Source organism: Nanorana parkeri, unplaced genomic scaffold (assembly GCF_000935625.1).
Source record: "Nanorana parkeri isolate BGI_ZX_2015 unplaced genomic scaffold, ASM93562v1 scaffold80, whole genome shotgun sequence".
Lineage (NCBI taxonomy): Eukaryota > Metazoa > Chordata > Amphibia > Anura > Dicroglossidae > Nanorana > Nanorana parkeri.
The window spans coordinates 2,513,982-2,535,401 of record NW_017306348.1 but is presented as its reverse complement, the minus strand read 5'-3'; the positions used below and the strand labels follow the sequence as shown (position 1 = coordinate 2,535,401).

Here is a 21,420-nt window from a genome sequence, read left to right as displayed (position 1 = left end):
CCCCCCCCCCCCAGCACTGCAGGGGTTAAATTATTGTTAGGTCTAGGGTTAGAGGATTGAGGTGTTATATTTACCCTATTCTTCACTCTGGCAAGCATTGCCATTTTCCTCTTCTCCCTGGGGCTGCTGGTTTTTGGAGGCTCTTGCCATACAATACAGGGCTGACCTATGTGTCTTAGAGAAGAGTCTTCCGGGGACCAGTATTTGTATTACACATTATTCCTCTACACCTAAGCTCAACAAGCATTTAGCCCTTGCAGTGCAGTTTTTGTTTTATTCTCCGTACAATAAAATTATAGTGGGTTGCTGCACATAAGAATTAGCACTTGATACTGAATAAGGCTGTTGACCCTTAAGAACCTATAAACACCTATGCATGTGCTTCAACACATTTATGCACATTTATCCATTATATCACACATGGGCCCTCAAGGTAAGGTGAGGTAGTGTTGTTTATTGTTGATGGGCTGTAGTGTAGTTATTGGTTGGCACAGACTGACAATATACTAAGGTCAGCTTGTATGAATTCAAAAGATGAATATGTCTCAATTCAGAAGACAGCTGAACAATAAAACAGTTGGACATTCTGAAATTCTGTTGACTTTGACATTAAAATGGGATTCAGGTACAGTAAGAATTTCATGTTGTGCAATGGCTATGGAATAGATGGATAATTACAATCATTTCCCCCACAGATTCTGAAGAGGGGATGTCATGTGAATGACAGAGATGGACTAACAGACATGACACTGTTACACTACGCATGTAAAGCTGGAGCCCATGGAGTGGGTAATGTATCAGCTGTTTTATACTCTTATCAGCTGTAATACTCTTATGGTTTACACCTTTATGGAAAAGTTATGTAATAAGGCTGGCCATTGGCTAGCCTGTATTTGTTGGAGGAGCCTGGTCTTTAAATACTGCCGCAGTTCTGCTTCTTCCCAGCGTGGGATAATTTTCTGGTATCCCACCCACACAAAACCCCTTTTTACAAACACTTCTTGAGTATGCCCCCTTTTAGGCATATTGACCAGCGCGACCAAGGCACACCTCAGATCACGGTCCGTAAGAGTTTTACACATGGTCGTGTCCAGGCTCTGACCACAAATATAAAATGTAATTCATTCATGAAAGAATACAAATTTAATTCATTTATGAAAGAATAAAAATATAGAAAAAGATAAATAATTTTATACAGTACATGACTTCAGTGAAGTGCAGGACAGCATGTGTCCACAAACAAAAACACGAAGGACAGAAACTGCAGAAAGGCATCCTCAGCTCCCTTTAGATGAGAAAATCCAACAAAACCTCAATTAGCTAATTGTGAGCAAGATCTTAAGGTGGCCATACACTTTACAACCCTCGCAAGACTTTTGTACAGGCAGATCGTACCTGCGATCATCGCAAGCCCGCCCCCCTGCGAGAATCGTGCAGTGTATGGGCACCTTTAGGGTAATGCACATATGAAGGAATGCTGGTATGACTTTACTATATACACTAGCTCAGGGCTCAAAATTTCCACTCGCCCGCTCGCATTTGGCGAGTGGAAATAAAGAGAGGGCGAGTGGAAATTCAGTCAGGCACGCGGTCACGGATCGCGTACCTGACTATGAGAGCAGCCGCTCCTTGCTGTCCTGTCCTGGCTCCGTTCCTTTTCGGCCGGAGCTCTGCAGTTCTGAGCTCTGTTCTCTGCAGTAAGGTCTGCAGACCTTACTGCAGAGAACAGAGCTCAGAACTGCAGAGCTCCGGCCGAAAAGGAACGGAGCCAGGACAGGACAGCAAGGAGCGGCTGCTCTCATAGTCAGGTACGCGATCCGTGACCGCGTGCCTGACTGAATTTCCACTCGCCCTCTCTTTATTTCCACTCGCCAAATGCGAGCGGGCGAGTGGAAATTCAGTCAGGCACGCGGTCACGGATCGCGTACCTGACTATGAGAGCAGCCGCTCCTTGCTGTCCTGTCCTGGCTCCGTTACTTTCGATCGATCACCGGAGCTCTGACAGTTCTGAGCCCCGTTCGCAAGGATGGATTAGTAAGGTCTGCAGACCTTACTGCAGAGAACAGAGCTCAGAACTGCAGAGCTCCGGCCGAAAAGGAACGGAGCCAGGACAGGACAGCAAGGAGCGGCTGCTCTCATAGTCAGGTACGCGATCCGTGACCGCGTGCCTGACTGAATTTCCACTCGCCCTCTCTTTATTTCCACTCGCCAAATGCGAGCGGGCGAGTGGAAATTCAGTCAGGCACGCGGTCACGGATCGCGTACCTGACTATGAGAGCAGCCGCTCCTTGCTGTCCTGTCCTGGCTCCGTTACTTTCGATCGATCACCGGAGCTCTGACAGTTCTGAGCCCCGTTCGCAAGGATGGATTAGTAAGGTCTGCAGACCTTACTGCAGAGAACAGAGCTCAGAACTGCAGAGCTCCGGCCGAAAAGGAACGGAGCCAGGACAGGACAGCAAGGAGCGGCTGCTCTCATAGTCAGGTACGCGATCCGTGACCGCGTGCCTGACTGAATTTCCACTCGCCCTCTCTTTATTTCCACTCGCCAAATGCGAGCGGGCGAGTGGAAATTCAGTCAGGCACGCGGTCACGGATCGCGTACCTGACTATGAGAGCAGCCGCTCCTTGCTGTCCTGTCCTGGCTCCGTTACTTTCGATCGATCACCGGAGCTCTGACAGTTCTGAGCCCCGTTCGCAAGGATGGATTAGTAAGGTCTGCAGACCTTACTGCAGAGAACAGAGCTCAGAACTGCAGAGCTCCGGCCGAAAAGGAACGGAGCCAGGACAGGACAGCAAGGAGCGGCTGCTCTCATAGTCAGGTACGCGATCCGTGACCGCGTGCCTGACTGAATTTCCACTCGCCCTCTCTTTATTTCCACTCGCCAAATGCGAGCGGGCGAGTGGAAATTCAGTCAGGCACGCGGTCACGGATCGCGTACCTGACTATGAGAGCAGCCGCTCCTTGCTGTCCTGTCCTGGCTCCGTTACTTTCGATCGATCACCGGAGCTCTGACAGTTCTGAGCCCCGTTCGCAAGGATGGATTAGTAAGGTCTGCAGACCTTACTGCAGAGAACAGAGCTCAGAACTGCAGAGCTCCGGCCGAAAAGGAACGGAGCCAGGACAGGACAGCAAGGAGCGGCTGCTCTCATAGTCAGGTACGCGATCCGTGACCGCGTGCCTGACTGAATTTCCACTCGCCCTCTCTTTATTTCCACTCGCCAAATGCGAGCGGGCGAGTGGAAATTTTGAGCCCTGCACTAGCTCGATGCAGAAAAAAGTCCTGCGTGGAAGACAGTTTCATCTATATAAAAGGTATACACTTGATGGATCCCTTGATGACAGATCTTGAAGAATGATAAAAAAAGGTAAAAGGTTACAACCCTGCTTCAGCTTGGCAGACACTGGGGTTATGTTAGGTGCCCCTTTTAGGTATAAATAGTGTTCAAAAGGCGGTCCACCCAATACTGATTCTCAGTTTTAGACTGATACATGTGACGCAGTTTGGATAATCCAAAGCATTCTTATATACCCTGTTTCCCCGAAAATAAGACCTTCCCCCGAAAATAAGACCTAGTACTATTTTTGGGAATTGCTAAAATATAAGACCTACCCCGAAAATAAGACCTAGTTGTGATGGTTCCCAGGGCCGGTGGTGGCATAAGGGGGAACTTGAAGATCCGTGGGAGAGAATCAGTGGTGCCAATGAAGCCAGCGCTAGAGGAAGAGAGGTGGCACCGGAGGGAGCAGAGCCGCATAAGCCGATGCTTCCTCTATAGCGACGGCTCCTGTCACAGGCGGACTGATACCAAATGCATTCCGCCTGTGAGGAATCGATAGTGAAAGTGCGCTTCGCTCATTCTGGCCAGCGATTGGTTAGCAAATTGCTCTTGGAACGGTACGGCACCCCTGATCACCATATTTTTGTACATGAATACAGTAGACTGTTGTACAGGAATAAATGTGGACTGTTGTGCATTAAAATAAAAAAACAAAATAAGCCCTACCCGGAAAATAAGACCTAGAGGTGTTTTATGAGCCTCAAAAAAATATAAGACAGTGTCTTATTTTCGGGGAAACATGGTATACTGGGGTTCCCAGTTCCACCCATGACCTGTGGGCATTAGAGAAATGTCTGATTCATTCATTGAAATGTGTTGGCAAGGTTTTGCTGCAGAACTCCCCAAGCCAGAGAAGGGCTCAGTTGGGCAAAATCCACCCATACGTGTAAATGTCAGTTTGAGTTCCTTAAAGTGTTGTTTTCTAATTTCATTGAAGCTTCTATATTGTCCTTTCAGGTTTTTTTTTCAGTGTTTTAGATATTCCTGTTTTTTCCTCCATTGCCATGGAAAAAAAACCTCTGCTGTGCCTAGGATTCTTTTGTACGCAGACAGCTCCTACGTGTTGTATCTCAGGTCAAGAAAGTGGCTACCCCTGCTGAGTACATAAGCAATGACAGGAGCTAGAATGAGGAATTGATGTATTTAGTAAAATATGGCAATAAAAAGGTTTGAGGACAATAAAGTCTTTGTTAAAGGAGTTGTAAAGTCCCAGCATACCCTCTCCTGTTATAATTTAAGCATTTTGATAGGAATACATACTGGAGTTGTTATTGATAATAAATCAAAGCTTTATTGATAATAAATCAAAACCTTTTATGTGGTTAGTGCTGCCTTCTGTCTGCCCATCACTTCCAACAACTGCCTGGATTCCCAGTGTGCTTTGCATCTCTTCCCCTGCTGCTTGATGTGATGCAATCTCCACTTCTCACGACTACATATCCCATGATACATTGCTTCCAGCAAGCAATGATAATGTTACCATGTTCAGACATTGAGTTGTAGCTCAGAAGGCAGGCTCTCTGAGAGTTGTGCACATTCACAGGACTGAGTGAAATTGTCTAGATGGATCTGGTTATTACGAGTGGTATGGAAATTCTGGAAATTCAGTATAGAAATACAGATTTATTTTTAAGTCTGTGAAGGTTCTCATTCATCTAGGTCATGGTATATCTGTAAAAAATAAGTCAAGGCAACTGGACTTGCTGTATTTTTCTTGAAGACGTTTCACTGGTCATCCAACCAGCTTTCTCAATTCAGAATGACTTGTACAAAAATTATCTGGGAATAAATATGGTGAATGTTGCTCCAGATTATGTGGATTGGAGCTACATTCACCATATTTATTCCCAGATAATTTTCATACAAGTCATTCTGAATTGAGAAAGCTGGTTGGATGTCCAGTGAAACATCTTCAAGAAAAATAAAGCAGGTCCAGTTGCCTTGACTTATTTTTTTACAGATAGATTTATTTTAATTTTTTGACCATAGATGGGGAATGCATTTTTACCACTACTGATTGTATCATAACTTCGACATTCTAGGAGACCCAGCAGCCGCTGTTCGATTAACCAATCAGCTTCTTCAACTGGGGGCTGACGTAACTCTGCGCAGCCGATGGACTAGCATGAATGCCCTGCACTATGCTGCATACTTTGATGTCCCAGAACTTCTACGCATCTTACTGAAATCATCAAAACCTAAAGGTGAGGGAATGGAGGCAGGTGCCTGATAATAAAGAGGGCACTGAGACATCACCATGAGTAGTGGGATGTATGGTGGTGGTAATATGGTTCTCCGAGGAAATGTTTTAATGTATCCCGGTATATTCTGTATTGACTGAAAGAGTAGTTGATGATTGGCAGTGGCACATACTTCCATTAGACGTAGTGAGTAAAGCAATTAAGATAAAATTGACATCTTTTTGAAATACAAATGCTGTGTGAAAAAAAGGTTACTGTGACCAGATTCTAGTAAGTAAATTTCAACATGCTTGGGACATAACATAGATCAAAACTAAAACAAACTCAGACCCAAAAAAAAACAACAACAAACAATCCAAACATTTTTAAATGGGGCAGATTTGATTTACTAATTGTTTTTTTTTCTGCTGTCACAGGTCTATGTTGATATAAAAGACAAGCTTTCAAGAGTGAACCTCTCTTCTTCAGGTCAGGAGAATATGATACTTAGAACATTCGGGGTTGTCTAAGGAGACAGCTTGCTTTGCAGCTCTCTTTTTCTGATAAAAACTTCCTACTGAGTTGTAGGTATTAAGTGGATCTCCCTAAACGGTAGAGGTGCCTAAATGGTTACAGAATTGTCTAAGAATGGGCACAATGTTAAGTCAGTTGTTATCACACTGGCAACAGGCTTCATGGCCAACATAAGGACATTTTTGGAGGGAGGGTGTGCCAAAACTCTGGTATGTGCTGGGTAATTGGTTTCAGCACCTAACCCACACTGCAAGGATAAAATGTTTATTTATGCCTAGGGTACCAGTAAAAAGGCTTAATACTTACCCAATCTCTTGGTACCACAGGCTCCATCCACGCTATGTGACCAGGCCCTGCAACCTCTTCTCTGAGGTGCTCCAGCAGTCACAGGCCTTCTGACAACATCATCAAGTACAATGCAGGGCCAATAGCCCCGCATTGTATGTGAGGATGCTGAGGGACCATCCACAACCTAGAGCATCAGCGAGGAGAGTTGAGCGCCAGCTGCTGGGCGGGAGGGATGGCGAGTGATGAGGTAAGTAAAAAACCTTTTTACGGGTACCCTAGCCAAACATTTGTGATCATTCCTTGAAGTGCAGGGGGGAGCCCCACTGCAAGGGAGTATTTTTCTTTTACCCTGAGCTCATACTGAAATCCAAGTTAAATGTATTTATTTTTCTCTCCATCACATAGTGCTAAATTCCACCTGCAGTGATTTTAGCCATGGTACCGCTGTGCACATCGCTGCCTCTAATCTTTGCCTGGGAGCTGTCAAGTGTCTGCTGGAACATGGTGCCAACCCATCCGTCAGGGTAAGGAACATCCTCTAATACAGTGGTTCTCAACATGTGTAACCTCGGGACCCGCATTTGTCCTCGGTCATTAAGTCATGACCCAAGTTGCACTGCAATGTTCCATGTTGCGGTACTGCGATTTCTGGTGCAGGCAATCGAACTAGAGGTGGGAGGTGGGTTTGGGTTGCCATTACGGAAACTGGAGTGTATCCTCATCCTGGGGTCCAGTGTGGGCTGCTGTGCTGTGATGGAGCATCATCCATATGTGTATTGCTTGTAAAGCTCCCTTGCGTGCCCTGTAGAGGTGCCAGGAGCCAGAATGTGATGAGCTGTTAAAGCAATGCACGTATGGATGGAGCTCCCTCGCTGCCATAGCTCCACCTCACCCCACCTCACCTCAAGTCAACGCTCGGCACCGGGGCATCATATTTTGGAATGGCTGCTCTGTGCGAGAACTGACAGTGCTTCTCTAGGGGGCGCTGAGGAACCTTTCGCCTAGAAAAGTGGAAGGCATGTGGTGACCAACTGGACATGGGGCTGTGACCCACTTTTGGGTCACGACCCACCAGTTGAGAACCAAGGCTCTAATATATACCTTTCATAAGTCTTTGCTACATTGCATTGTAGTCCAGAGAAAACTCATTACCTAACAATACAAGTCCCCATGCCCTAGATAATACTGCAAAGATAACATATTTTATTTAAGATCAGTTACGAATCAATTGTCAGCATTCATCAGTTTTGTGTCATCAGAGCAATAAAGGATTGTTTATAATTTGTTGCTTTGGGTTACTGCTGTATATACATTTATACATTGCTTAGGCCGTTTTTAAGGCCAATGAATCTTATTTGATATGGTACATTTGTTTCTGCCAGTTGGAACATTGGCTTTATTACTATTTTAAAAGTGTATTTATACCCAAAAGGACAACAGTCACTTACCCTTAAACTCAATGTGATCCATTAACCTAATACAGGGAAACCTGAGAAAGGAAATTCATTATTTTCAATTAAATCTGCATGTTAAAATGGACCAAATGTATTGGGAGCTGAAATTATATCTTGACTTTTCCTGTTAAAGTCAAGCTTGGTCGCACCCCCTCCCAGGGCTCCCAATGGATCAGTGAAGTAAATAATTAATATAATAACTAATCTAATAACTAATTAGGCTAATAACTAATCAATAATCATGTTTACAAACCAACAGACAAGCTCGGGAGGTGGGAGAGGGTGAAGCCAAGCTCAACATGTACAGGAAAAGAGTCCTGGCTCTAAGTATTGGGAAGAGCACAGTGGTACATCGGTTCACGAACTTAATTTGTTCCACGATTCTGGTTGTGAACCGAATTGGTCGTGAACCGAATCAAATTTCCCCTGGATTGAATAATACTGTACAGTACTGTATGTGCTAAAAAGCATACAAAACAGCTTCCCAGCAAGTGTGCACAGGTCTGTCTGCGACCGCGATCTCGACTAGAGGAAGCCACAACCACGTGTCAGAGCGGGAAAGATGGCCTCAGTCGTGTTCGTCACCCGATGTGGAGTTTGCGAACGTAAGCAAAATTTTGCCGAACTTTCTGTACGTGAACCGAATTGTTCGCGAACAGAAGCGTTCGTGAACCGAGGTACCACTGTATATTCTACTCTCCCAATACTTCTCCTTTAATATATAGGATGAAATAAAAAAGGTTCCTTTTCACATCTAGCCGAATCTCTGCACTGAAATCAAACGATGATCTTTAATTAGACAAGTGCAACACCAGTGACATACAGTTGGATTAAATCTCTGGATCGGCTACATACATTGAGTTGACCTAAAAGTCTCCAAGCGTTTGGCAATACTTTTTTCTTTTCTGATACCACACAGTTTCTGTTTTTTTCAGTTCAAACCAAGTCCCAGCAAGGAACCTTACAGGAAATCAATTTCTTCCCAATAGCTTTTTGTTTTATTTTCTCTTTATCACTTTTTCGTGCTCTAAGAGATAAATAATTTGCTTATGCCACATGCAATACAACCCCACAGAAGTCTTTCGGATGGCTACTTTGTCAGTTTGATCTACAAATATAGATAGAAAGGGGTTTATGGATGCTCCAGTTTTTCTTTGATGGCATCATAATATCAGATATTTGCAATATCGAGCGAGCGGATTGAAATGTGTATGGATGCAAAATGCAAATATGGGAGATAACAGCTAATTGGTTATATTTTGTGCTACATGCTGCTCTATGCCATACCAAAGAATGACTGTAGGAAAATGGCATGATGATTGAGCATCTAACAAAATGGCAGCAGTAACTGATAGTCTATAGTGATATAAGATTTATTTCCTTTACCCTATACAGAACAGCAAGGGACAGGTCCCAGCGGATGTGGTTCCTGACCCCATGGATATGGGCCTAGACAAAGCCGAATCTGCCATGATTGCCAAGGAGCTGAAGCAGCTGCTGTTGGACTCGGTGCCCTTAACTTGTAACCTACCCAAGGTCACACTGCCCAACTACGACAACATACCTGGTAATCTGATGCTGGCGTCTATAGGACTGAAGCTGGGTGACCGAGTGCTGCTCGATGCAGAGAAGGTAACGGCTAAGCTTTCTATAATGAATCAATGAAGTTTGCTCTTTGCTAAAATGGGATCATTTGAAGCATAGTTAGAGCTGTTTTGTTACTGTGGAAAAGCTAAGTTACCAAATGCTAGGACTGCTGATTGTGCTTTTCCAAAGCTGAAAAAAGCTGGTTTTGGCCACTTTGAAAACTACCTGTTATGTGGACTCTCCTTACTTGTACAAAACAACCCTGCTAGAGGTCTTCTACCCCAAGAGATGACAAAAGCAAAGCTGTTATCATTGCACTGTTCTTAATAGACATAATAATGACCGCTTTATTTATACCTCGATTCTTGGCAGGCTGGCACACTGCGCTTTTGTGGCACCACTGAATTTGCCAGTGGTCAGTGGGTGGGAGTCGAGCTGGACGAGCCAGAGGGAAAGAATGATGGTAGTGTGGGGGGCATTCACTATTTTATCTGTCCCCCCAAACATGGTGAGTGCTTTAATTTTCTGTAATATATATCTTACATTGCATTAGTATATGAAGATGTGTTTGGGTTCATTACCTCCAGACAAAAAAAATGTTTTCCTTAGTTTTGGTTACTGTGAAGAAACGTTTCATTTCCTGTCAGATTAATTTTTTCTCTCTGTGGCTACATTGGAGAGGAATTCCCCTCGTATCCAGTCCCTGTGAGGCCCATACAAGTTATTAGAGATGCGGGTGTTACCTGGACAGGAGCACGCAAATAGCAATAGTTCTTCTAACCCTTCCTCGCTCTACTAAAAGGGTATTTTTGGATTTGTCAGCATCCCTGTTTGAGACATTTGTAATCACTGTATTGGAAGTGAGGAGGAATCTCCCCAATAGGGACAAAGTCAATAAAAGCCTAGCAGAGGCTCTATCCAAAACTAAATAAAAATAAAGTTATCACTTTTTTAACAAAACACAAAACAATATAGTTAAAACAGTAACTCATACCAGCCAATCATGATTCAACATTCCTGTATCCCACTACAGTAAACTATTACATTTTAAAAATGAATAATTTAAATAATATTTGTGGTCAGGGTGTTATAACAAATTAACATGCAGTGTACCTCTGTAATACTGGCACATTTCCCCTTCATTTGTCTCTTTTAAAACAGAAAAATACCTGTTGATCCTTCTGGAAATCCACTGACCTCCTAACTTTTCTAAGGCTTGGTTTACACTTTTGCATTGTGGAAACCCACCCGGTAATGCCAATGCATGTGTGCTGCAGTATTCCACAGACAATGGTGAAGCACCACCATGTGTTGGGTGCGCTGCTTTCCAAAAAAAGTGTTCCTCTTTTGATGTTGCAGCTCGTTCATGGGCTGCCCTAACACAATGCCCGTTAAAGCGCGAAGTAATGCACTTCAACACACTTTGTGTAACGCACTGCAAACGTTTGAGCCCAGCCAAAGTGAAATACCAACTTCGCTGCTGCTGCACTGAAATCCCAATTGGTGTTGTCATTTCTCCCCAATGGACTACAGAACACCTTCCAATCAGGTGCAGGATGGCCACATATTTGGCAAGACGTACCATTTGACTTTCAGCTTTTTGCACCGTGTTAAATAATCCTGCTTGCCACAACATCGCTGTTTATGTTGAAAGCTACTAAAAAACGTATTGAAGCCCCTTTGGTAAAAACCTATTATTGCAGGAAAGGAAATATGTTCCTCTATTTTTAGGATGATCCCTTATTTCTGCTTGTATGCCTATATTCTTTCATCCTGTAGGTGTCACTGTTTCCAATATTACTGCAAACTGTAAGACAGATTTATATGGGTTCTAAAGTCCCTGCTTTTCCTCTCCTGTTATAATACAATCAAAGCTTACTAGAAAAAAATCCCTTTTATGTAGTGAGCGCTGCCTTCTGTCTGCCCATCACTTTCCCCAACTTCCTGGATTCCCAGTGTGCTTTGCATCTCTTCCCCCGCTGCTTGATGTGATGCAATCTCCATTTCTCAAGACTACATTTCCCACCATGCATTGCTTCTAGCAAGCAATGATAATGCTACATTGGTTAGACGTTGAGTTGTAGTTCAGAAGGCAAGGTCTGTGAGAGTGGTGACACTAAGAAAGTGCATATTCACAGGGCTGAGTGAAACTGTGTCAGTGCATTGAGGAAGTACATCCAGTGGGTATCTTTACAAACTTCTAGATTGATATGGTTATAAGAAGTGGGATAGAAATTATGGAAATGCAATATAGAAATACAGATATATTTTGAGTTTTTGACCATAGATGCACTTTAACTTCTTCAGGACCGGAGCAATTTAAAAAAAAAAACTTTTGCACACAAACTTTAAAATCTAAATTTTTGGCTAGAAATTTGTGTTAAAAACCCCCAAACAATTATACATTTTTAAATGCAGAAACCCCGAAGAATTATTATTATTATAATACAGGATTTTTAGTATATAGCACCAACAGGAAGACATTACAGTTACAATACAATTTCAATACAGAAGGGTTAGGAAGGCTCTGCTTGTGAGAGCTTACTAAAATGCTTGTTACAATTTTTATTGTCGCACAATATTTGCGCAAATGTTTATCAAATGGATATTTTTAGGAAACAATGCAGAAAAAGGAACTGTAGTGCACACAAACCCAATATAATATCCACATATTGGGGAAAACTGCCCATAGGTGACCTTTTAAAAGCCTTTACCACTCATCAATTTAGAGTTGACAGTGATAGATGGCCATAGAATTATTGCTCTCACTCCAACATTCCCGTTGATGTGTAACATGTGTGGTGCAAGTGTTTTTTTCTCATGTAGCAATACAGCACCAAACACATTACATATGTATAATGTGTATCCCATTACCTGCAGCTGCTGCTTCTTGTAAAGTATTTATTTCCTCTGCTCCTCAGCTCCATCTAGTGGACATAATGCAGTATTACATCACATGCAATTTGCCATGAAAAGAAAATATACTAAGAACATTTGTTTTTGCCTCTATTCGAACAGAACGAACGTTCACAGATATTAACAGTGTGAAAGGCTCTGCGAATTGTTTACAAATAGGCCCCATTGTGTCTTCTTAGACTTAAGACTTATTAAGACCAAGAAAACATTTTTTTGATATATAATGTGTTTGTATTATTGGCAAGAGGATATTTTTTTATTCCTTTTTTCATGGTCACTTCATAACAACACTTGATTTTATTTCTAGGACTATTTTCTTCTGTGTCCAAGGTCAGTAAAGCCCCTGAGCAGCCTCCGTCCTCTGTCACCTCCACACCAAAGACTCCTCGTATGGACTTCTCCAGGGTCACAGGCAAGGGGAGGAAGGAGAAAAAATGTACGTACGCTTTCCATTGAAGCTTGAACCAGGCAAACTTCGCCTCTTTTGCTCTGGACACAATTCATTTGGGGTGGCTTTGGTAAAACGGAAGTTGATGGTTCCCTGTTTGTCTTTTTCATGGTCTCTCGCAGCAATAAAGAAGAAGTCCATCAGTGTGGGCAGTCTAGACAAAGAGGGACTGAACATCGACTTGGGGGACCAAGTACTTGTGGCTGGACAGAAACAGGGAGTGGTGCGCTTCTATGGGAAGACAGATTTTGCTCCAGGTAACAGGATGGGAAGAATGGGTGGATATGTATGTATGTATATATATATATAGTATATGAGTAGTATAATACTACACTACACTACATACTACCAGAATACTGGTAGCGCTAGTCTTACTTTCTCTCCCCGCTGTTTGAGAACACCTTAATTTTTCTTCTCATCTGCCTTGGATATTAACAGACACTCTCGGGCATCTTTGGATATTGAATTATCAGATACGAATACCTCTCCTATGTTTGTCTCCCTGGAATCCAGTTGATGGAGTGGATTCAACTACGCCTGTGGTCTAACATTCTACGCCATATATCTTTAAGTGATCTGTGGTCTCCATATTAATCATGGACAATGGTGTAGGATATGAAGCTACATAGAACCACAGATTCATGCAATTTGAATTTATTTACCATGGCATTGATCTGTGCAGTTCCTTGCAGTCTCCCATGTGATACACATATACTGCTGCATGGTATTTGATATGCTTCCCAATACTGTTTGAGAAAGCAGACTGGTGTCTGGGAAATGCATTACATTACCTCCATAAATGATCATCAGGCTAATGGGTCTGTATAGTAAAGGGGCAAAGGGTAGACGAATGGGTGCATACTTTGTGCCACGCTACCATATTCTAATATATTCCGTGGGAGTCTATATGTTTTTTATTCTCTTTCATTTTGATTTTGCCTAATAAAATGAGTTTCAATGGATGCAAAAATGTTTCTGATATCTTATGCCACACCTTAACTCTCCTATTTCCCAATGGTTCTTTACTTCTACATGCGGTGTCCTGATTTATTGTAGGTATATCATGTCGTACTGCTATATAGTGTGAAAAAAACAAACTTATCTTCTTTTTTCTACTACAGGATACTGGTTTGGAGTCGAGCTGGAAAAGTCTTCAGGGAAACATGACGGCTCAGTATTTGGTGTTCGGTATTTTACCTGCCCCCCAAAATATGGAGTCTTCGCTCCGCCCTCCAGAGTTCAGCGGTAAGTTTGGCTGCATGTTTTAGCGTAGCGTTATTCTATTGTGTAGTTATATATATTTCAAAGATTTGTATATGTAATTTTACCGATTATTTTATACTAAGGGAGTTTTAGGTTTATAGAAACATCTTAAGCAGATCTATACTGTAAGGGTGCATCCTAATGTCATTAAATCTGATTAGCTGCGTTTATGAAAGTAATATTATCAGGTCTGTTTTATGTTTAAAAATGCTTCTAGTTACAGTTTTTAATTGTGCATGTACAGTATGTGGGGGCAGGCCTACTTTCCCATTATAATCTATGACTCCTATCTAATAGTGCTGCATTTTCTCCCAGTGTTAGTCCAGCAATCCATTTAGTCTGGTATATAAAGCAGCTCATCAGACAAGAAAATCATAGCTACATATATTTATATCTCATACATACATATATATATATATATATCTATATATCACACTATTCTCTTTATATATTTTAAGTGCAAAATATCTTTAATTAATGTCACAAAAGTTACAAATAAACATTGTCCTGGTGACCATTTTGACAGAGAGTGATGGGAAATCCCGAATTTTATAGTTGTCCCAAACACAGGGGGAACAGAAAAAAATGGGAGGTAAGCGTTACCACCAAGAGGTGACCTGTCAGCAAAATGTGGGTCCACGTGGAGTGTGGACCACATGGGTTGGTTGATAGGGGCTGTGAAAAGTGAGATGTGTGGTTGATAGGGGCTGTGAAAAGTGAGATGCATCCATATCCACATGTTCCCACCCTCGTAAAGCGCGGTATTATGGGACAACTCTCCTAACTTTCCAGTGTGTGTGTGTGTATGTGTGTGTGTTATATACTGTATTATGTTATCTTATCTGCTTTTATGAATTAAAATCAGACTAGCCTTAGCTGCATTGCTGCAAATTACCTGTGGTTTACATTGCTCTATAGCTCAAGCTCCAATCTGCACACAACTTAATGATCAGAGGAGTGTCCTCCTAGTCCGCTCCGTTCAGACTGTGCATACAAAGTTTCAGTTGTAGAGAGGCAGTCTGAAAGCAAACAACTTCAGCAGCCTTATTGAAAAAACAAAAACGCTTTATAAATACACTGCCTAGTTGAGGACCTCTAAAGCTCTGCTCATTCCAGGCATCCGAATTCACGAGGGCTGCTCTAAATACAAGCATTATAAAGCATGTGCTCATTGCGAGAAAACATTTGTTACACTTCATATAACACATGGAGGGGAATTTATCAAAACTGGAGGGACACAATTTGGAGCAGTTGTGCACGGCAACCAATCAACTTTTTTTTTTCATTTTCAAATTCTTACTGAGCAAACTGAAGAGAGAAGCTGATTGGTTGCCATAGGCATCTGCTCCAGATTTTGTCTGCTCCAGTTTTGATAAATTCCCCTCATGGCATCACCAGCATGACTTTAAGGTTTGTTGAGTACATCACTCTGATTTTGTATGTTCCTATTCCATTCCAGGATCGGTGGCCCAAAGGAACCACAAGCAGACAATAACGCAGTGAAAAAAGTGCATCAAGTAACTAGTAGGTATACATTTTTTGAGTCATTAGCAGTGCTGTTTGTAGCGTAAATGTGTGGAAGGAGAAAACAGGGAACCAGACAGAATAAGACAATTAGTTTTGGGGGTTTTTTTAACAATCCTTTTCGATTAAAATATTGTCTCAGATGGTCATCAATCATCATACAAATACCTGTAATAAATAAATAATAAATCAATTATGGCCAGAAGATATCGCTAAGATATGAAGAAAAGGTGGAGAATAAGAGTAATGCCGAATGGAGGATGACAGAATAAAGAACATATCTGTGTTCATTGGGAAACAGTGTCTCTGCACAGCAGCAGAATATATGTGTATAGTGAACAGAAGGCATGCATTACTATATGTTGCACGAACGCATATTTCCATGTATTTTCAGACTTGCATTTCTGGAAGACTACACTCAATGCATTTAAATGGCTGAATGTGGATAAACACCACAATTCTGCATGCAGAACTTTTATCCAATGCCCACCAACACTAGTGGGAATGAGTTCTATTGAAAAAAAGTTTTTTTCCAGTAGGACTAGTATGAAATGAGGGCATGTTGGGCAAAGCAAAGGCTTGACTGCTATACTTGGAGCTTACACAGGGATGAGGCAGGGCCGGGTGCCTGAACAACCAATCATCAAGTATCAATGCTGTTAGGGTGGAATGGGAGTAAGTCATATCGTGTATCCAAAAATACAGAGTATTTCACTTCATTCCCCACAGTGAAATGAGGTGAAGGGGAAGCAAAGGGGAGATAAGTGTATTTTGCAGGGTAAGGCAGCAGTTAAGTAAATCTGTTGCTCTATCTGCCATGGGCAAAGCACAGATTTAGGTAAAATTTTAAGATAAAGTGAACATGAGCCCAGAATATGCACAATTAAGTATTTACATATTCTGAACAAGCCGTAAAAAATACTTTAACACAAACCCTCATTCACCTCTGTAGCAATAGGCATTGTGATGAAATACAATTCCACATTTTATTTGAGTCATGAAAATGTACATATGTATACATCATCACTGCACCTCTACATTACCACAATCAGTGGCGGAACAATCACCATGGCGACCCAAGCGATCCTATGGGGCCCGGGGCACAGGGGGGCCCGGCCAGGACATCCTACTGATGCTGTGCGGGTCGCCTGGGTCGCTATGGCATCTCAGGCTGGTGGCTATCACTGGCGACTGTGAGGAGGAACACGCCGCTGTTCAGATCACTGACAACCTGTCCTCCTCACAGCTGCTGCTGAGCCAGTGACAGCCAGCAGCTGTGGAGGAGGAGACTGGGCCCGGTGTCGGCAGTGAAGGAGAGGGTGGGGCCCAGCAACGGAGGAGGCGGAGAGCTATCTGGGCTGACAGGTAAGAGGGTTTGACCAGCCTACCTGAGACCCTGCAGAGCCCACCATAGAGGGTCTATGGTGGGCTCTGCAGGGTCACTCTCAGGTGGGTTGTTTGGGAAATCAGGTGGGCGTAACTAGAAATCACAGGTCCCGATACAAAGTTTTGCTATGGGGCCCTGTGATTTTTAGTTACGCCTCTGACCACAATAAATGCGAATCACTTACAGGGGTGAAAATGTACTTTAAGTTTGGCTAATCCTACCCTTCAAGGATCACATGGCCAAAACCCTATACTTTTGGCCATGTGCCAGCACTTGGTGAAGCCTGCAGCAGCATTTTACCCAGAAAATGTAACTATTGAAATGTAACTAATGTCACTTGATAGGGGCTCCCACGCTTTGCACATTGTTGTGTGCTGTACTAACGCGTGTTATGGCAAATATTATATTATTATAAGACATATTAAACATTTATATTGTATGAAAATATCCCATTATGTGTGTTCTTGCATAATAGAAAGTAGTATGTACCGTTAATTTATTTAAGAAGAAATATTTGTTGTTGCATGCAGTGTCACAGCCAAAGCGTAACTTCAACACAGTGCGGACACCGAAAGAGATCGCATCAGAAAACTCTATCTCCAGGTATTACTGCTGTCATTATGGGTTCACCTATAGATACCTGTGCATGCTTTAAGAGGAAGCTATGTATAAACCCACAAAGACGGGTAATGTGACCAGGGCTGGATTTCCCACAAGGCCAACCAAGGCCCGGCCTTGGGGCAGCAGGGGTGTGGAATTCCTATCTCCCGATGCCTGGGACATGCAGCTCCGGGAGTCGGGTGAGTAGTTGTTTTCCACATTTAGCCCTGCTTTGGGCAAGCAGAGCTAAATCTACAGCGGGGAAGCCACCCAGTGGCGGAACTACCAGGGTCGCAGAGGTCGCGACCGGGGACCAGTGATCTTGGCGATGTTGTCGAGATCACTTGTATGCAGCCTGCAGGTCTGCTATTCTCCATGGAGGGGGGAGGGGGGGGTTGGCGGCTAGGGGGGCGCATTGAGGAACCTGGCCTTGTGGCAGCAGAGAAAGTAAATCCGGTCCTGAATGTGACTCTAATAAGGGTGTTGTAGCTTGGGTACAAATGATGACTACATACTCAACAAAAGGCTTCCTATATATGGACATTAATACTTTAGGTTCCTTGCATACATTGACTTTCTAGGACATGTATATACCAGAGCTAGCCAAAGACATTAGAGAACAGTCAAACATGCACACACAATGAAATTAACACAAATTGCATACACAAAGGCTAACTTCAGATTAATTTGCAGCCAAAAGGTTTATTGAAAAATATAGGCAGCTTATTTAAAATGCAAATCTTCACTTTTCCTAGAAAAGTCAACTTTTTCTCCACCCTTTCCACCTCTAAAGACTCCCCTTTGCTAATTTAGTAGAATGGGTGGGCTCATTGAAAAACAGGGAGGTTAGGGAGGCGGTAGGAGGCATCTTTAGATTTATTTGTTTGTCCTTTCTAGTTACAGAGATATATTGAAGGAAGAACTACCGTAACAATGTGTTGTGTTTATCTGTATAGAAATGTATCTTCCATTTACTCTTCTAAACAGCAGATGGAAGAGGAAAGGAAAATTTGATTGACTGCTAGAGGCAACACACACTAGGACAATTCTCTTCACAGACACAAGCATAGACAATTCTCTCCATAGAAACATAACTGGACAATTCTCTCCATAGGGACATATGCAGACAATTCTCTCCATAGGGACGTATGGGACAATTCTCTCCATAGGGACATAGGCAGACAATTCTCTCCATGGGGACGTATGGGACAATTGTCTCCATAGGGACATAGGTGGACAATTCTCTCCATAGGGACGTATGGGACAATTCTCTTCATAGGGACATAGGCAGACAATTCTCTCCATAGGGACGTATGGGACAATTCTCTCCCTAGGGACATAGGTGGACAATTCTCTCCATAGGGACGTATGGGACAATTGTCTCCATAGGGACATAGGCAGACAATTCTCTCCATAGGGACGTATGGGACAATTGTCTCCATAGGGACATAGGTGGACAATTCTCTCCATAGGGACGTATGGGACAATTCTCTTCATAGGGACATAGGCAGACAATTCTCTCCATAGGGACGTATGGGACAATTCTCTCCATAGGGACATAGGCAGACAATTCTCTCCATAGGGACGTATGGGACAATTCTCTCCCTAGGGACATAGGTGGACAATTCTCTCCATAGGGACGTATGGGACAATTCTCTTCATAGGGACATAGGTGGACAATTCTCTCCATAGGGACGTTTGTTACAATTCTCTCCATAGGGACGTATGGGACAATTCTCTCCATAGGGACATAGGTGGACAATTCTCTACATAGGGAGATAGGTGGACAGTTCTCTCTATATACGCATAGATGAACAATTCTTTTGATAGACACACAGATGGGCAATTCTCCCCATAGACACATACAGTAGATTCACAATGCCGTCTAAGGTGACCTCGCTTTATTTCCTTCTGTCTCTGACCTAAGCTCACTGTCCTTTCTTTTCTTTCTCAGGTTGCTGTTCTGCTGCTGGTTTCCCTGGCTGCTGCGTGCTGAGATGCAATCCTAACCTTGTTTCCTGCTAGTCCAGCATCCTATCACCTGGAGCCACAGACTGCCGCCTCCCTCTGTCTGTGTCTGCATCCCCCGACTCCCCCAGTGCCTTGTCTAATGTTCCTCTGATTAAGGGGCCCCTCTGTGTGTCACTGTCCCATTCAGTGCAGGATAAATCGAGGAGTGGGGGGTCAGGACAATCCGGCGTCATTCTGCTGAAGGTTCACTTGCTTCCGTCTTCTACAGAACCTTCTACCGAAAGACTGAATCAGCAGGAACCTCCAGCACTGCCCGAGCTTGCCCCAGTTGCCATTTATTCTATGTTTATAGGGATGACATGATACAAATACTGGGATACTGCTGACTTAAAGACCTCTAGCTATCAAGGCAAAAAGCAAAGTTTAGTACTCCACAACAACCAATTGCCAATGTCCTGACTGCTCTAAACTGCAGTATGCGAAAATCTGATTGGTTGCTGCAGGGTATTGCACCTCATTGCTCTTTGTGGTATAAACGTATGCATCCATATCCCTTATTACCACTTTCACCAGCCGCTAATTGGTATTACCAACTCATTACCAAACCATAATTAATCAATAAACTATAGCCCCATATAAACCATAAGTGCATCATACCCTAAACCAGGGGCAGTCAAACTTCGGCCCTCCAGCTGTTGTGAAACTGCAAGGATTTGGAGTTTAACATCAGCTGGAGGGCCAAAGTTTGGCTACCCTTATCTTAAACCAACTTAGCTTGGAATATATCTATATATAAATACTGTAATTCTCTTTGCTCCAAAAGATGAGGACATGTCTGTTCTAGTTTAACGCCAATCTTTATGAAAATCCATACGCAGCCTTGCAAATCAGACTGTCGTCATGGAAATGATCAACCACATGAACAGTGTGCTTGGTGGAACTATAATGTAAGAATAAGCTAAGAATTAGTGACCTGTCTTAGGTTCATTGCTTGTATTTGTACATATCCCTGTATAGAAAGAAACACAGTCTATCCCTGGACTGTGATGTGTCAAATACCTGTATGTGGCCCACTGTCTCTATCATCCTGGCAAGTCATGTCTTTGATATGTCGGTCTCTCTCATCCCATCCCTATCATCCAATGCTTTTCCTGTGAAGCCTCTAACACCTTTTCCTTGACCCATGGTTTTTTTGTCATCCCGTCTTTAGTTTGTGATGTCTATATTATCCTCTCTTGATCTCTATCATTCTATATCTGGTCTGTGTTGTGTCTAGCATTCTGTCCCTGGTCATTGACATCTTTTTCGCTGTGCTACTGGTCTCCATTATCCTATCTGTGGTCTGCTGGACCTTTCAAATTCCCATTTTGTCATCTTATCGCTGGTATCCGATGTCTGCATCACCTTGTCCTTGGTTGGTTGTGACTTTCATTCTCTTTCTGGTGTGCCATTTCTCCATCATCCTGCCTTCAATCTGTTCTGTATTGTCTCTAGCACCTTGTCTCTGGTCTACTGTCTCCGTTATCTTGCATTTGATCTGTTGTATCCATAATTTGTCCTTGGTCTGTTATCTCTTTCATCCTGTCCCCAGTCTGTTGTCTCTATCATCTGGTGTCAGATATTTTGTGTTTCATCTGGTATCTCTATAGCACTGTCTTTGGTCTATGATGTCTCCATGATCTTATCCCAGTTCTCTGTGGTGTCAGTTATTTTGTCTTTCATCTGATATCTCTATGACGCAGTCTTTGGTCTATGATGTCTCCATTATCATATCCCTTGTCTGCAACGTTTCAGCATCTTTCCCTTGGACTCTAAAGCCTTCATCACCCTGGTTTGTTGTCACTATCATCTTACACATAGTCTGTCATGTCATCATCACCTTGTCTTTGATCTGTTGTACCATGCGGTTTCTGTTCTTCATTGTCTCTA

The 21,420-nt window shown here is 42.9% G+C and overlaps 1 protein-coding gene across 1 annotated transcript in view; it reads left to right on the top strand.

Annotated features, from left to right (window-relative positions):
• CLIP3 (CAP-Gly domain containing linker protein 3) overlaps positions 1–20,022 on the top strand; it is a 36,206-nt gene extending 16,184 nt beyond the window's left edge. The window contains exons 4-14 of the mRNA XM_018576906.1: positions 696–789; positions 5,382–5,543; positions 6,747–6,865; positions 9,191–9,427; positions 9,755–9,890; positions 12,606–12,734; positions 12,869–13,003; positions 13,868–13,991; positions 15,469–15,533; positions 17,451–17,523; positions 19,475–20,022. Coding sequence (XP_018432408.1) covers positions 696–789; positions 5,382–5,543; positions 6,747–6,865; positions 9,191–9,427; positions 9,755–9,890; positions 12,606–12,734; positions 12,869–13,003; positions 13,868–13,991; positions 15,469–15,533; positions 17,451–17,523; positions 19,475–19,529 — 1,329 coding nt within the window. The 3' untranslated portion in view covers positions 19,530–20,022. The remainder of the gene's footprint in view (positions 1–695; positions 790–5,381; positions 5,544–6,746; positions 6,866–9,190; positions 9,428–9,754; positions 9,891–12,605; positions 12,735–12,868; positions 13,004–13,867; positions 13,992–15,468; positions 15,534–17,450; positions 17,524–19,474) is intronic.
• Positions 20,023–21,420: the final 1,398 nt, after the last annotated feature.